At 38.1% G+C, this 17,474-nt stretch overlaps 1 protein-coding gene across 2 annotated transcripts in view; it reads left to right on the top strand.

Annotated features, from left to right (window-relative positions):
* Positions 1 to 17,474, top strand: part of CCDC18 (coiled-coil domain containing 18) — a 112,085-nt gene that overhangs the window by 69,808 nt on the left and 24,803 nt on the right. For both annotated transcript variants that reach the window (XM_047785280.1, XM_047785281.1), the window contains 4 exons: positions 4,851 to 4,967; positions 9,302 to 9,445; positions 11,709 to 11,912; positions 15,734 to 15,871. In XM_047785280.1, coding sequence (XP_047641236.1) covers positions 4,851 to 4,967; positions 9,302 to 9,445; positions 11,709 to 11,912; positions 15,734 to 15,871 — 603 coding nt within the window. The remainder of the gene's footprint in view (positions 1 to 4,850; positions 4,968 to 9,301; positions 9,446 to 11,708; positions 11,913 to 15,733; positions 15,872 to 17,474) is intronic.

Below are 17,474 nucleotides of genomic sequence, written 5' to 3'. Positions count from 1 at the left end.
ACATTACAGTTTCACTCGTGTGTTATATGTTTGATGAGTTTGGACAGGTATCCATCATTATGGTATCATTCAGAATATTTTCACTGCCCTAAAAAAATCTTCTTTGTCCCACCTATTAATCCCTCTCACTCTTCCCCTAACCCTGGCAACCACTGATTTTTTTTTTTTTTTTTTTTGTCCTTCTGCTATTTCTTTGGGCCGCTCCCGCGGCATATGGAGGTTCCCAGGCTAGGGGTCCAATCGGAGCTGTAGCCACTGGCCTACACCAGAGCCACAGCAACGTGGGATCCGAGCCGCGTCTGCAACCTCCACCACAGCTCACGGCAACGCTGGATCCTTAACCCACTGAGCAAGGGCAGGGACCGAACCCGCAACCTCATGGTTCCTAGTCGGATTCGTTAACCACTGCGCCACGACGGGAACTCCATTTTTTTTTTTTGTCTTTTCCACTGATCTTTTTGTTGTCTTTGTAGTTTTGCCTTTTCTAGAATGTCACACAGTTGGAATCATAGAGTATATAGCCTTTTCAAATTGGCTTCTTTCACTTAGTAATATGCATTTAGGTTCCCTCCATGTCTTTTAATTACTTATAGCTTATTTCTTTTTAGCACTGAGTAATACTCCGTTGTCTGGATATATTAAGCTTTACCCATTCACCTATTGAAGGGTATCTTCGTTGTTTCCAAGTTTTAACAGTTATGAATAAAGCTACTATAAACATCTTTTGTGCAGGGTCTCATATGGGCGTACGTTTTTCACTCCTTTGGGTAAATAATAAGGAATGCACTTGCCGAACTGTATGGTAAGAGTATTTAGTTTTATAAGACACTTCCAAACTGTCTTCTGAAGCTGGCTTTACCATTTTACATTCTCACCGGGAAGGAATGAGTTTCTGTTTCTCTACCTTCTGACTAGCACTCGTGTTATCGGTGTTTCCAATTTTGGCCATTCTACTAGATTTGTAGTTGTATCTCCTTGTTTAATTTGCATTTCCTTGATGACTTAGGATGTAGAACGTATCTCATATGCTTATTTTCCATCTGTGTATCTTATTTGGGAAGGTGTCTGTTAAGATTTTTGGCCCTTTTTTTTTTTTTTTTTTTCTTTTTAGGGCCGAACCTGCGGCACATGGAAGTACTCAGGCTAGGAGTTGAGTTGGAGCTGCAGCTGTGGGCCTATGCTGCAGCTTGCAGCAATGTCAGATCCTTAACCCACTGAGCAAGGCCAGGGATCAAACCCACATCCTTCACAGTTTCTAGTCAGATTCTTAACCCACAATGGGAACTCTTTGGCCCATTTTTTAATCAGGTTGTTTGTTTTCTTTTTGTTGAGTTTTAAGAGTTCTTTGTGTATTCTGGATATCAGTCCTTTATCAAATGTGTCTTTTACAAATACTTTCTTCCAATCTGTGGTTTTTCTTCTCATTCTTTTTTTTTTTTGTCCTTTTTTGCTATTTCTTTGGGCCGCTCCCGCGGCATATGGAGGTTCCCAGGCTAGGGGTCCAATCGGAGCTGTAGCCACCGGCCTACGCCAGAGCCACAGCAATGCAGGATCCGAGCCACGTCTGCGACCTACACCACAGCTCACAGTAACGCCAGATCGTTAACTCACTGAGCAAGGGCAGGGACCGAACCCGCAACCTCATGGTTCCTAGTCAGATTCGTTAACCACTGCGCCACGACGGGAACTCTTCTCATTCTTTTGACACAGGCTTTCACAAAGCAGAAGTTTTTAGTTTTAAGGAAGTCCAGCTTACCAATTATTTATTTAATGGATTGTGCTTTTGATGTTGTATCTAAAAAGTTACTTCAATCCCCAAGGTCATGTCGGTTTTCTCCTATGTTATCTTTTGGGAGTTTTATAGTATTGTGTTTTACATTTAGGTCTGTGACTCACTTTGTGTTAATTTTTATGAAAGGTATAAGGTCTGTGTCTAGATTCACTTTTTTACATGTGGATGTCCTGTTATTTAAGCACCATTTGTTTAATAAAAGATTATCTTTTCTCCGTTGTATTGCCTTTGCTCCTTTGCAAAGATCAGTTAACTTCACTTACATGGGTTTGTTTCTCATCACTTTATTCTGTTCCATTGGTTTATTCACCTGTTTCATCAATACCACTGTCATGATTATAGCTTTATAGTTTAAGTCTTGAAGTCAGGTAATGTCCATTTTCTGACCTTATTCTTTTTTCAAAATTACCTATTCTGGGTCTTTTGCCTCTCCCTATAACTTTAGAATCAGTTTGTTGATATCCACAAAATAACTTGCTGGGAATTTTTTTTTTCTTTTGTCTTTTTAGGTCTGTAGCATATGGAGGTTCCCAGGCTAGGGGTCTAATCGGAGCTGTTGCCGGCCTGTGCTAGAGCCACAGCAACACCAGGTCCAAGCTGCTCCTGCAACTTATACCACAGCTCACAGCAATGCCAGATCCTCAACCCACTGAGCAAGGCCAGGGATTGAACCCACAACCTCATCGTTCCTAGTCGGATTCGTTTACACTGCACCACCATGGGAACTCCCCTTGCTGGGATTTTGATTGGGATTGCCTTGAATATATACATTAAGTTGGGCAGAAACAACATCTTGATAATATTAAGTCTTCTTATCCATAAACATGAATTCTCTCTCCATTTATATAATTCTTTGATTTCTTTCATTGGAGTTTTATGGTTTTCCGTACATAGATCTTGTATATATTTTGTAAGATTTATAGTTAAGCATTTGGGGAATGCTCATGTAAATGATGCTTGTGTTTTTAACTTAAAGTTTCTTTGTTCGTTGCTGGTATATAGGAAAGCAATTGACTTTTGTGTATTAACCTTGTATCCTGCAACCCCGCTATACTCACTTATTAGTTCCAGGAATTTGAGAGGGGGCTGTGCTCGTGTCATGCACAAGTTCTCCAGGCTAGGGGTCAAACCTGCACCCGAGCAGTGACAATGCCATATCCTTAACTGCTAGGCCACCAGGGAACTCTAGTCCAGGAATTTTTTTGTCTGATCCTTTGGATTTTCTGTGTAGATCATCATGTCATCTGCAAACAAAGACAGTTTGTGTCTTCCTTCCATGTCTATATACCTTTCATTTCCTTTATTTATCTTACCATGTTACCTAGGACATCCTGTACAATGTTGAAAAGCAGTGGTGAGATGGAATATCTTTTCTTTGTATCTGATCTTAATGGGAAACTTCGAGTTTCTCAGTGTTAAATTTGATGTTAGCTGTTGGTTTTTTAGATATTCCTTATCAAGTTGAGAAAGTTACCTTCTATTCCTAGTTAACCAAGAGTCCTTTTTTTCTTTATCATGAATGGGTGTTGCATTCTGTCAGGTGTTTTTTTCTACATTTATTGACATGATCATGTGATTCTTCTTTAACCTGTTGATATGATTGGTTATATTAATTTTCAAATATTGAAAAAGGCTTTCATATCTAGAAAAAATCCCAGTTGTTGTGGTGTATAATCCTTTTTTATACATTGTTGGATATGATTCAATAGTATTTCGTTGAGAATTTTTACGCCTATATTCATGAGAAATATTGGTCTGTAGTTTTCTTTCTTTATAATGTCTCTATCTGGTTTTTGTATTAGGGTAATGCTGGCCTCAGAGAATGAGTATTTCCTCAGCTTCTATCTTATAAGTGAGATTGTAGAGAACTGGTGTAATTTCTTCCTTAAATGTTGGGTAGAATTCACCAGTGAGCCCATCTCAACCTGATACTTTCTGTTTTGGAAAGTTATTAATCATTGATTCAATTTCTTTAGGAGATATAGGCTTATTCAGATTATCTGTTTCTTCTTGTGTGAGTTTTGGCAGATTGTGGCTTTCAAGGAATTAGTCTGTTTCATCCAGTTTTATTAAATTCATGGGCAGAGAGTTGTTATCTTCTTTAATAACAGTTCTTTGTTATCCTTTTAATGTTCTTGAGATTTGTAGTAAAACTCCTCTTTCATTTCTAGTATGAGCAGTTTATATCTTCTCTAAGTTAATGTGGCTAGAGGATTCTTGAAATTAATCAATCTTCTCCTAAAACCAGCTTTTGGCTTTGGTGATTTTCTCTATTGAGTTCCCAATTTTAACTTAATTGATTTCTGATCTAATGCTTATTATTTCTTTTCTTCTGCTTAGTTTGAATTTGACTTGTTCTTCCTTTTTCTGGTTTCCCAAGGCAGAAACTTAGATGATTAATTTTAGGTCTGTCTTCTTTTCTTTTTCTTTTTTTTAATAGACATTATTTGTGTTGTTTATTTATTTATTTTTGTCTTTTGCCTTTTTTTAGGGCTGTACCCATGGCATATGGAGGTACCCAGGCTAAGGGACGAATCAGAGCTACAGCTGCCAGCCCATGCCACAGCCACAGCAACGCTGCATCTGAGCGGTGTCTGCGACCCATACGGCGGCTCACGGCAACTCCGGATCTTTAACCCACTGAGCAAGACCAGGAAACCCGCAACCTCATGGATCCTAGTTGGGTTCATTAACCGCTCAGCCACGAAGGGAACTCCTGTCTTCTTTTCTTATGTATGCATTCAGTGCTATAAATTTTCCTTCAAGCAGTGCTTTTGCTACATCCCACAATTTTTATCATGTTGTATTTAGCAGCTTTTATCTAGTATAAAATGAAGTTTGAATTATTTCATTTATCACTACACTATATGAACATAATCATATAAGGGATTCAAGAATCCAGTATTAGTAAGCAGTGATTCTTTTTCTTATTCTTTTTATTTGAGATGCATTTATTCTTCACTTATAGCCAGTATAAACTGTTTTAAAACACATTCCAAGTACATAGTTTTCCACAAAATATAACTGAATGATAGTTTGATGTTACTTTTGTATTTAGGTTACACATTTGGATATGACTATTCGTGAGCACAGAGGAGGAATGGAACAGAAAATAATTAAATTAGAGGGAACTCTGGAGAAATCAGAATTGGAACTTAAAGAAAGTAACAAACAGGTAAATTATTTTAAACTACATATTTTAAATTGTTTAAAAAATAACTCCTTAACCATAATCAACTATTCACATAATACAGCTTTTTAATAGAATGAATACAATAAAAATTCTACGTAATTTTAATCATCTTGTACAGCTGTGTTATATTCATTTTCTTAATTTTTTTCCTTAACTTTATTGAGGTATAATTGAAAATTTAAAATGGCATATATTTAAGGTATACAATGTGATATTTTAATATAGTATACGTTGTGAAGTAATGACCACAATCAAGCTCATTAACCTGTCTATCACCTTACAGTTACTTTTTTTATTTGTTTGTTTTTTTAGGGCTGCATTTTCAGCACATGGAAGTTCTTGGGCTAGGGGTTGAATCAGAGCTGCCAGCCTATACCATAGCTTGTGTCAACGCTGGATCCTTAACCCACTGAGAGAGGCCAGGGATCAAACTCTCATCCTCATGGGTACTAGTCAGATCTGTTTCTGCTGAGCCACAATGGGAACCCCTACTTTTTAATTTTTTGATAAGAACACTTGTCGAGTATACAACATAATATTGTTACCATAGGAGTTCCCATCATGGCTCAGTGGTAATGAACCCAACTAGTGTCCATGAGGATACAGGTTCAATCCCTGGCTTCGCTCAGTGGGTTAAGGATCCAGCATTGCCCTGAGCTGTGGTGTAGGTCACAGATGTGGCTGGGATCAGGCATTGCTGTGGCTGTGGTGTAGGCTGACAGCTGCAGCTCCGATGCAACCCCTAATCCTGGGAAATTCCATATGCCACAGTAAGGCCCCCCCCCCAAAAAAAAAAGACAAAAAAAAAAAATTACTACCACAATCACCCACTGTGCCATACATTGGATCGCCAGAATTTATTCACTTTTCATAACTGAAACTTTGTGCCCTTTGACCCACATTTCTCCCACTCCCACATTTAGGTCCTTATGCTTACTTTTTTTTTTTTTTTGGTCTTTTTGCAATTTCTTGGGCCACTACTTTGGCAAATGGAGGTTCCCAGGCTAGGGGTCGAGTCAGAGCTGTAGCCACCAGTCTAAACCACAGCCACAGCAATGCAGGATCCGAGCCGCATCTGCAACCTACACCACAGCTCATGGCATCGACAGATCCTTAACCCACTGAGCAAGGCCAGGGATCAAACCCACAACCTCATGGTTTCTAGTTGGATTTGTTAACCACTGAGCCATGACGGGAACTCTCTTATGCTTACTCTCTTAATGTTTTGTTTTTTTTTTTTAAGATTTTAATTTTTTCTATTATAGTTGATTGGCAGTGTTCTGTCAATTTCTGCTGTACAGCAAAGTGACCTAGTCATACAATGTATACATTCTTTTTCTCACATCCTCCATCATGTTCCATCACAAGTGGCTAGATATAGTTCCCTGTGCTATATATAGTAGGATCTCATTGCTTATCCACTCCAAATCCAACAGTTTGTATCTACTAACCTCAAACTCCCAGTCTGTTCCACTCCCTCCCCCTACCTATTGGCAACCACAAGTCTGTTCTCCACATCCATGAGTTTGTTTCTTTTCTGTAGATAGATTCATTTGCACCATGTATTAGATTCCACATATAAGGGATATCATATGGTATTTGTCTTTCTCTTTCTGACTTACTTCACTTAGTACAAGAGTGTCTCTCGAGGAGTTCCCCTTGTGGCTCAGTGGCTAACGAATCCAACTAAGAACCATGAGGTTGCAGGTTCGATCCCTGGCCTTGCTCAGCAGGTTAAGGATCCGGCATTGCCGTGAGCTGTGGTGTGGGTCACAGACATTGCTCAGATTTGGCATTGCTATGGCTCTGGCAGAGGACGGTGGCTACAGCTCCAATTAGACCCCTAGCCTAGGAACCTCCATATGCGGCGGGAGTGGCCTAGAAAAGGCAAAAAAGACAAAAAAAAAAAAAGAGTGTCTCTCAAAAGTCTCTAGAGAATGTCATTTTTTCTTTTTTATGGCTGAGTAGTGTTCCATTGTATGTATATTTTAATACATATATGTACATTTTAATCTACTACTTTGTGTGTATATATATATACCTATATACACATACTATGTCTTCTTAATCCATTCGTCTGTCGATGGACATTTAGGTTGCTTCTGTTTCTTGGCTATTGTGAATAGTGCTGCAGTGAACATAAGGTACATGTATCTTTTTTAATGAAAGTTTTGTCCAGATATATGCCCAGGAGTAGGATTGCTGGATCATATGGTAGTTCTATATTTAGTTTACTAAAGTTCCTCCATACTGTTTTCCACAGTCTTGTACCAATTTACATTCCCACCAACAAGGTAGGAGAGTACTCTTTTCTCCACCCCCTCTCTAGCATTTGTTATTTGCTGACTTGTTAATGATGGCCATTCTGACCAGTGTGAGGTGGTACCTCATTGTAGTTTTGATTTACATTTCTCTAATAATTAGTGATGTTGAACATTTTTTCATGTGCCTGTTGGCCGTCTGTATATCTTTGGAGAAATGTCTACTTAGGTCTTCTCATTTTTCAGTTGGGTTGTTTGTTTGTTTTTTTTTTTTGTTTTTTTTTTTATGACTAATAAAGAGCAGAGTTTATTTTAATGCCATGAAATAGGCATTTCTGTATGGCTTATGTAATTTGGTTCACTCAGGTATTTGAGTCATCACTAATTTTTTTTTTAAATAACAGTTTTATTATTTATTTATTTATTTATTTATTGTCTTTTTGCTATTTCTTGGGCCGCTCCCGCGGCATATGGAGGTTCCCAGGCTAGGAGTCAAATCGCAGCTGTATCCTTTGGCCTACATCAGAGCCACAGCAACGCTGGATCCAAGCCGCGTCTGCAACCTACACCACAGCTCACGGCAACGCCGGATCGTTAACCCACTGAGCAAGGGCAGGGACCAAACCTGCAACCTCATGGTTCCTAGTCAGATTTGTTAACCACTGTGCCACGACGGGAACTCCGGGTTGTTTGTTTTTTTGCTGTTGAGTTTTATAAGCTGTTTGCATATTTTAGAGATTAAGTCTTTGTCAGTTGGATCCTTTGAAACTATTTTCTCCCATTCCGTAGATTGTCTTTTTTTTTTTAATTGTTTCCTTTGATGTGCAAAAGCTTGTAGGTTTGATTAGGTCCCATTGGTTTATCTTTGTTTTTCTTTCTTTCTTTTTTTTTTTTGTCTTTTGTCTTTTTAGGGCCACACCCATGACATACGGAGGTTCCCAGGCTAGGGGTCAAAGCAGAGCTGTAGCTGCCGGCCTACACTACAGCAATGGTAACTCAGGATCCGAATCGCTTCTGCAACCTACACCATAGCTCATGGCAACACCAGATACTTAACCCGTTGAGCAAGGCCAGGGATCAAACCTATGTCCTCATGGATACCAGTCAGGTTTATTAACCACTGAGCCACAATGGGATCTCCTTTGTTTTTACATCTATTGCCTTGGGAGGCTGACCAAGAAAACATTTGTATGGAGAATGTTTTGCCTGTGTTCTCTTCTAGGAGTTTTATGGTGTCCTGTCTTATGCTTAAGTCTTTAAGCCATTTTGAGTTTATTTTCGTGTATGGTGTAAGGGTGTGTTCTAGTTTCATTGATTTACCTGCAGCTGTCCAGTTTTCCCAGCACCCTTGCTGAAGAGACTTTTTTTTTTCCGCATTTTATATTCTTGCCTCCTTTGTCAGAGATTAATTGACCATAGGTGTCTGGGTTTATTTCTGGGTTCTCTATTCTGTTCCGTTGGTCCATATGCCTGTTTTGGTACCAGTACCACACTGTCTTGATTACTGTAGCTTTGTAATATTGATGTTGTTTTGAATATAGTTTTTTTGTGTGTCAGTGTGCGCACATATTTTTATAATGTATGCATGTCTGATTATGTATAAAATATCTCTGGAAGGATTTGCAAATAATTGCAAGTTAACTGGAAGGATTTGCAAGTTATTAAAAGTTAACCATGGTTGCCTCTAAGGAGGGAACACAGTGAGAAGGGGGCTTTGTTTTCACTAATTGTGTTTTTTATCACATGCACATATTACCTATAAAGTTATTTGGAAGGTCATGTAACATTTATTGTTTTAATATACCCATATTTTCTTTTCTCAGACAAATGTGATTGAGACTTTCATTTCTTTTAGTATTTTTTAGATATACATATAATCATCTTATTAGGCACAAAAATTCTGATGTTTATGTCAAAGTTATGGTTGTCTTAAAAATACATTTTTATATTTTACTATTTTATATATACATGTTTAAAGCTCAACTTACTTGGACTGAAGTTATAATTAAATTATTTTTCTTTAGTTATATTAACATTGCTCTGTTTAAAATTCAGATAGAAAGTTTGAATGAAAAATTACAAAACGCTAAAGAACAGCTTCGAGAAAAAGAGTTTGTAACACTACAGAATGAACAAGAGATCAGTCAACTGAAAAAAGAAACTGAACGGGCACAACAAAAAATGAAAGAAATGGAAAATGTAAGCAAATTACTTTCCTCCTAAGAAACAAGATTGATATAAATCTTTATGGTTTTTTTTTGTCTTTTGTCTTTTTTGTTGTTGTTGTTGTTGCTATTTCTTGGGCCGCTCCTGAGGCATATTGAGGTTCCCAGGCTAGGAGTCAAATCGGAGCTGTAGCCACCGGCCTACGCCAGAGCCACAACAACGCTGGATCCAAGCCGCGTCTGCAACCTACACCACAGCTCACGGCAACGCCGGACCGTTAACCCACTGAGCAAGGGCAGGGACCGAACCCACAACCTCATGGTTCCTAGTCAGATTCGTTAACCACTGCGCCACGACGGGAACTCCTAAATCTTTATGTTTTAAACTGATTGATTTTATTATACAGAAACTGTGCCATAAGTATTTTTAGGCTAATTATTGTACCAGTTTCTTTGGTCTTCTTGATTACTTTATTCTGATGTTCTAATTATAGGTGAGAGCATCGTCTTCTCTATCCTTGTATTCTCTACAGGCATTGGGATGATCTCTCTCACAGAATAAATCCACGATATATGCTCACTTGTTGAACAAATGTATATCTTTTTTAATTGAGAACCTGCGATGTAATAGAGCTGGAGATCAGATATCAATAGGATGGACTCCTTTGTCCTTGAGGAACTCTATCCAGAGAATGAATGAATAAATAATTGTATATTATTGAGGCCAAGTACATTGAGCCATCCGATTGTTCGATGACTTCATATCATTAGTTTATTTGTGTGTTGACTATTGTGAACTCATTCCACCTACTTGGCATCCTAAAAAGTGAATTTGCTTTTTCTCTCTCTCTCTCTCTCTTTTTTTTTTTAGGGTCACACTTACAGCATATGAAAGTTCCCAGGCTAGGGGTCAAATCACCCACAGCCACAGCAATGCCAGATCCGAGCCATGTGTACGACCTACACCGCAGCTCATGCAATGCCAGATCCTAAGCCCACTGAATGAGGCCAGGGATCGAACCTACATCCTCATGAATATTAGTCTGGTTCTTAACCCTCTGAGCCACAACAGGAGCTCCTGAATTTGCTTCTAAAAGTTCTCATGAATGTAACTTTTTCTCATTTTTAAATACTATGCTGAACTTTAGAGCTTAATATGTAGTTCCGTATTGTGTTTAATTGCTTTTTTTGTCTCCTCCAGTAGAATGCAAACTGCACAGGGGTAGCCACTTTGTCTCCTTTGTTTACTTCTGTATCCTCGACACTTGGAATAGTACATGTCACATAGTAAACAGGCATAAGTATTTGTTGCATTGCACACATAAATTAAGCAGGCTCTCTGAGAGCAAGTTTGGGCCCCAGTGAGGAAAAAAAAAAATGGTTACTGGCTCAGTCATTTCATATTCTCTAACAAGGACTGGCTGAAAATATTTATCTGAGATTTCTACTAATAAATATACAGCACAGTTGGACCAGACCCTGGGCCCCCCCATTCTCAACATCAGGGTCCTAATGATTCGTACTAGTTTCTTTCTTTCTTATTAGCCCTAAAATCAAGTAACATTACCTACCATCTACCTCACCAAGCTAATACAGAACAAATTTACTTTTTACTGATTTTTTTTCCTCCAAGAAATAATACTTTATTAAGGATTTAACTGAGGAATATAAAAGTATTTCAGGAGTAATAATCCCAGTGACAAATTTCCCTTTCACAGAGAATAAGGTCATTCTTAACCCAGCTGTGTGGATTAATGGCGAATTTTGATTATTCATGCCAGTATGTTCTCCATCTTTGACATAGATAATCAAACATTAACTTTTTTCTTCCCTGCATATTATTATGTATTTTATCATGTCACATAATGTTGAAGGATTATGCAGCTTGCAAATTAAAGTCATGTGAAATATACCAGTGAGTACCAAATTTATTATAGTACTTTTGTCATTTTCTTAGCATTACAAAAGAAAAAAACATTTTCTGAATGTATTTCATAGCAGATGCTGTTCATTGTATATTAAATTATATAGAGGTTTCATTGGGAGGAGTTAAGTTACTTATTACAAGAGAAATCAGAGTAAGAAATAGGTTATCTGGGGAGTTCCCTGGTGCCTAGAGGTTAAGGATCTGGTGTCACTGCTGTGGCTCTGGTTCAGTCCCTGGCCTGGAAACTTACACATGCCTCAGGCATGGCCAGAAAGAAAGAAAGAGAGAGAGGGAGAGAGAGAGACAAAAAGGAAGGAAGGTTATCTGTATCATTTTATTTTAAAACTTTCAAATATCTTGTGCATTTCAGGTTATGAAAGAGCAGGAACAGTACATTGCAACTCAGTACAAGGAGGCCATAGACTTGGAGCAAGAATTGAGGCTAACTCGGGAACAGATGCAGAACTCTCATGCAGAACTGGTGGAGGCTCATCGTCAACAAGTCCAGGCGCAGAGAGAAATAGAAAGGCTCTCAAGTGAACTGGAGGAAGTGAAGCAACTCTCTAAAGAGAAAGTAATTCCTGTTCTAATTTTACCTTACTGAAAATCTTAAGACATTTGTTTTTTTCAACTGTAGGATGTAGTTCTTACAAAAGTTAATTGTGTTCCACAACAATGTGAATGTACTTAATGCCACTGAATTTTATACTTAAAAATGGTTAAGGTGGTAAATTTCATGTTGTATGTATATTAACCAAAATTTTAACTTTTTTTTTTTGTCTTTTGTCTTTTTAGGGCTGCACTTGCGGCATATGGAGGTTCCCAGGCTAGGGGTCAAATTGGAGCTGTTGCTGCCGGCCTACGCCAGAGCCACAGCAACATGGGATCCGAGCTACATCTGCGACCCACACCACAGCTCATGGCAACGGCAGATCCTTAACCCACTGAGCAAGGCCAGGGATTGAACCCGAAACCTCATCGTTCCTAGTCAGATTCGTTTCCGCTGCACCATGATGTGAACTCTATATATTAACCACAATTTTAAAATGAAAAAAAAATCTGTTATATTTAGTAGGAAGTCTCTTGGAACTGAGTTTTGGTCAAACTGGTTAGTTTTATTTATTTATTTATTTTTGTCTTTTTTTAATTTTAGGGCCACATATGGAGGTTACCAGACTAGGGGTCCAATCAGAGCTATAGCTGCTGGCCTGCCTCTCTCAGCCACATCAACAGGGGGTATGAGCTGTGTCTGTGACCTACAAGACAACTCACAGCAACACCAGATCCTCAACCTACTGAGCAGATTGAACCTGTGTGCTCATAGATGCTTAGTCAGATTCATTTTTTGCTGAGCCATGATTTCTAGATTTCTTTTCTTTTTTTTTGCTTTTTAGGGCTGCACCTGAGGTATATGGAGATTCCCAGGCTAGGAGTCGAATCAGAACTACAGCTGCCACCACAGCAACACCAGACCTGAGCTGTATCTGCAACCTACACCACAGCTCACGGCAACGCCGGGTCCTTAACCCACTTAGCGAGGCCAGGGATCAAACCTGCAACCTCATGGTTCCTAGTCGGATTTGTTTCTGCTGCACCATGATGGGAACTCCAGGAACTCTTAGTTTTCAATAAATTGAGTTATAAAGCACTTTAAGATTTTCAAGGGTGAATTTTTTTCTTTTATTCTTTTTTTTTTTTTGCTTTTTAGGGCCGCATGTGCAGCATGTAGAAATTCTCAGGTTAGGGGTTGAATTGAGCTGTGGCTGCTGGCCTACACCACAGCCACAGCCACTCCAGATCTAAGCTGCATCTGCAACTTACACTACAGCTTGCAGCAATGCTGGATCCTTAACCCATTGAGTGAGGCCAGGGATCAAACCCACATCCTTATGGATGCTAGTCAGGAGGTTCGTTACCTCTGAGCCACAACAGGAGCTCCCATCTTTTTTTTCCCTCTATGCCTGCATCCATGGCATATGGATGTTCCTGGGCCAGAGACTAAATGTGATCCACAGCTGTGGCAGTGCTGGATCCTTTAACCCACTGCACCACAGCAGGAACCCCCGACTTTCAAGTGAATTTATCACTTGATGAAAAAAATTAATAAATCTTTTCTAAGTAAAAATTTTTTCATTTGTAGCCATTCTTAAATGAAAACTATCTAAATTTATAATTGTTATAACCTCCAGTCAGAACCCTCAAGGAGGAAAAGTGCCTTTAAAAAAGCAAGAGCACTAATACGAATTGTATTTACCTAGTATTAGATTGAAATTAACAACTTCTCTTAAAAATATCTAGATCGGTATACTTGAATTAATTACTTAGACTTTGAGAAAAATATAGCTATTGGTGTTCTAGAAAAGTTCTTGTGATTTTCTGCTTTCTATTTTGATTACTAATTCAATATGGGAATTGAATTAAAGTGTTTTGACGTTTAATTTTGGTTAACCCAACGATGTTTTTATTCAGTTTTAGATAGACTAATAAAGAATATATATAAAAACTTTTTATTAGAATATGTCAGGCACATGGAGTTTACTAGGAAAAAGGAAGCTCTCTATATTTATCTTATTTCTGTCCTTATCAATGATATCTAAATGTAGTATAATTAATTATATCTGATAAACTAAGTTCAATTAATCAAAAAAGTAAGTGAATGTGGATAATTATTTTTTTTAAATGACGCTTTAGGAATTCCTGTCGTGGCCAGCAGAAACAAATCCAACCAGGAACCATGAGGTTGCAGGTTTGATCCCTGGCCTCGCTTGGTGGGTTAAGGATCCAGCATTGTCGTGAGCTGTGGTGTAGGTCGCAGATGTGGCTCAGAGCTGGCCTTGCTCTGGCTCTGGCATAGGCCGGCAGCAACAGCTCCAATTCAACCCCTAGCCTAGGAACCTCCATATGCCGCGAGTACGGCCCTAAAAAGGACGAAAGATTAAAAAAAAAAAAAAAAAGACATTTTAAATATATTTTTATTCAAAACTCTAAGTATACATTCATTTTTGTGTGTGTGTGGTTTTTGTTTTGGTTTGGTTTGTTTTTTTTTGCTGCACTTAAAGCATGCCAAAGTTCCTGGGCCAAGGATCAAACCCATGCCATTGGAGTAACTAGAGCCAGTGCAGTAACAGTGCCAGATCCTTAGCTCACTGAACCACAAAGGAAGTTCTCATGTGTTAATCTTTTAATATGGGACCAAATCTTGGTTTTTTGTGTATAGGTAGGGCCACTTGATTACAATTCCACATAGACTTTCTTGCATAAGCCATATTCATATTCCATCATCTGTAGTTTCCAATTTTGGTTTCTTAAAGTGGATAAATCAGAGGATAGTATCTCTTGTATTTTTTATGAGAGTTCCCACAATGTTTTACAACTGTCTGGCCTTTTTTTTTTTTTTCTTTTTATGGCTGCACCTGTGACTTATGGAAGTTCCCGGGCTAGGGGTCAAATTGGAACTGCAGCTGCTGACCTATGCCACAGCTACAGCAACACAGATACAAGCCACATCTTCGACCTGTGCTCCAGCTTGCGGCAATACCAGATCTTTAACTCACTGAGGAGGCCAGAGATCGAACCTGCATCCTCACAGACACTATGTCGGGTTCTTAACCCACTGAGCCACAACGGGAACTCCTTGATGGCTTCTAATTTGACAGCAAATGTTTGTGACTCACTCACTGAATTTTCTCAAACCATGTAACTTGGTTTTCATGTAAAAATACTCCTTTCGCATGCATATTTCAGCAATATTTACAATGTATAATAAAATCACATAATTATAGTCTCAAACACAACTAGCATAAATAGGTTTAGATAAACGCACATTTGTTGAGCAAAAATGTATGTTCATACCCAAGAGTAGACCATTATCTGCCAAAGTTCATTCTGCTGTGGTTATTAGTTTATCTTACAAAAGGTAATGGTTAGTGAACTTCTCTTATAACAAACAATATACTAACTGATGACTTTGCTGTGCAGCAGAAATTGACAGAATGTTGTAAATCAACTATAGTAAAAAAAATTTTAAAAACAAACAATATACTAATACTTTCCCAATAGTAGTCTCTTAAATATCTAGATTAAAACCTAGATTAATAATAAGTGTACATTTAAGAAGTTAACTTTGGGAGTTTCTTGATGGCTTAGTGGTTGAGGACTTGGTGTTGTCACTGCTTTGGCTCAGGTTACTGAAGTGGCTGGGATTCAGTCCCTGGCCTGAAAACTTCTGCATGCTTTGGGCACAGCCAAAAATTTTAAAAATCAATTTGTGTATGAGTGTTTATATAATATTATACAAGTTTAAAGTACTTCCATAAATGTGGTGAATTGGTTTAGCTATATTAATCGAATAAACAAGTAATGTAGCCTTTACTTAATCAATATGTCATTTTTAAGGAAGCTCATGGAAACCATTTAGCTGAAGAATTGGGGGCTTCTCAAGTACGTGAAGCTCACTTAGAAGCAAGAATGCAAGCAGAAATCAAGAAATTGTCAGCAGAAGTAGAATCTCTCAAAGAAGCTTATCATCTAGAGGTAAAGAAAAATTTAATTTGTTCCTTTACTCCCTGCTAACATGTGTTGACTTATCTGACAGTTAAAAGTCTAGCTCTTAAATGTTTATTATAGAGTATCACATTGTGGCCTTCCACTTCTGGTAGCCTAAATATATAACTTTCACTTCATTTCCAGTGAACTAATATTTTCTATAGGGTTAAGAGCTTGAATTCTTTAACCAGGCATCCTGGTTCTAAATCTCAGCTCCTAATTTTGCATTTATGTGTGGCCTTGGGCAATTAAAATCTCTGACTCAAGTGGCTATAATAATGCTGTCTACTCATAGAACTGTGTTAAGGATTAAATCAACTAATGTAGTTAAAGTTCTTACACCAGAGCCTGGCACATCATTATCACTGTCATTATTGGTTATAAAGTAGCATTTGCCAAAACTAACTGGAGGTATTTAGTAACCAATACAAGCAGTTTCATGTGATGTGAATCCATTAATGCATTGCAATTTCCAACATTTATTCTATTAACAAGTTAGGCAATGCACTACTTTGTTTTTTTGAGCCTTTATAGAGATGGGCAGTGTTATCAATTAGAATAGCATTTTTTGTCTTTTTAAAAACTATATTTGAAGACATCCAGAATTACTTATGAAGTTCTAATAAAGCATTTTTCTATATGGCAGCAGTTGCCAATACATTTACATTGAATTTGTTTGAAGCGAGTTTGGTAACATCTTTGTGAGGGATGTCAGGTTTCTGGTCACCATGTCTTGCTTAAATGCATTTGGAGTCAGATCCCTTTAAAAATATTGTGTCTGTCCATCAAAACACATTCGCAAGCTGAATCCAATCCTCAGGCCAAGAGATTACAACCTTTGGTCTTCAGAGACAAATGTGAATCCTAATGGGTTCAGCATAATTATTTAATTGATATTAGCTGCTTAGTCTAGGGATCAACAATAATAATTGGTTCATTTCATGTGTTGCCAGAAACTACTCAGTATGCTTTCATTATATGGTCTGTATTTCTACTTTTATTTTTAATTATCCAATTTTTTACTTTTAGTTCTATAAACTTCTTGAAATTATTTATAAGCAGTTCATAAAATAAATTATAAAAATTGATTCTAGTATTGCTGTTTAATATCTGGTACTAATATTTACTATGTATCATATAAAAGTATGTAATATGGACACTTGCACAGGGCCTGCCACTGGTGCCTTTGAGGCCTGCCGGGGACGAAGGCACCTCACACAGTGCTTTCTCACCAGGCCTAGACACGCTGGTCCTTGTAAGTCTCATAGTGGAACAGCTGTTTAACCCATTCAAGCAGAAGGATGAAAGCTGTACGTCCATCAGAACATGATGTGAATGGCAGAGACCTTTCATTGTGCAGACAGTACAGTGCTCCGAACAGACACTAAAAGCAGCTCTCAGAGAACCCAGCACTTGTGTCACAGTGTAAATTAGATTCTGATAGAACAGCTTTTGATAAATGAAGCCTTCCAACTGGACAGTGATCAGTTTGGACCCATTACCTTGCATTTGCAGTCAGATTGGATCACCTTCTATGCTAAGTTTCCCCAAGACTGTTGAACAGTGATTCTTACAGAAAGACACCCTCTCC

This window comes from Phacochoerus africanus, chromosome 6 (genome assembly GCF_016906955.1).
Source record: "Phacochoerus africanus isolate WHEZ1 chromosome 6, ROS_Pafr_v1, whole genome shotgun sequence".
Classification (NCBI taxonomy): Eukaryota; Metazoa; Chordata; class Mammalia; order Artiodactyla; family Suidae; genus Phacochoerus; species Phacochoerus africanus.
This window is presented reverse-complemented; position numbering and strand designations above follow the sequence as displayed.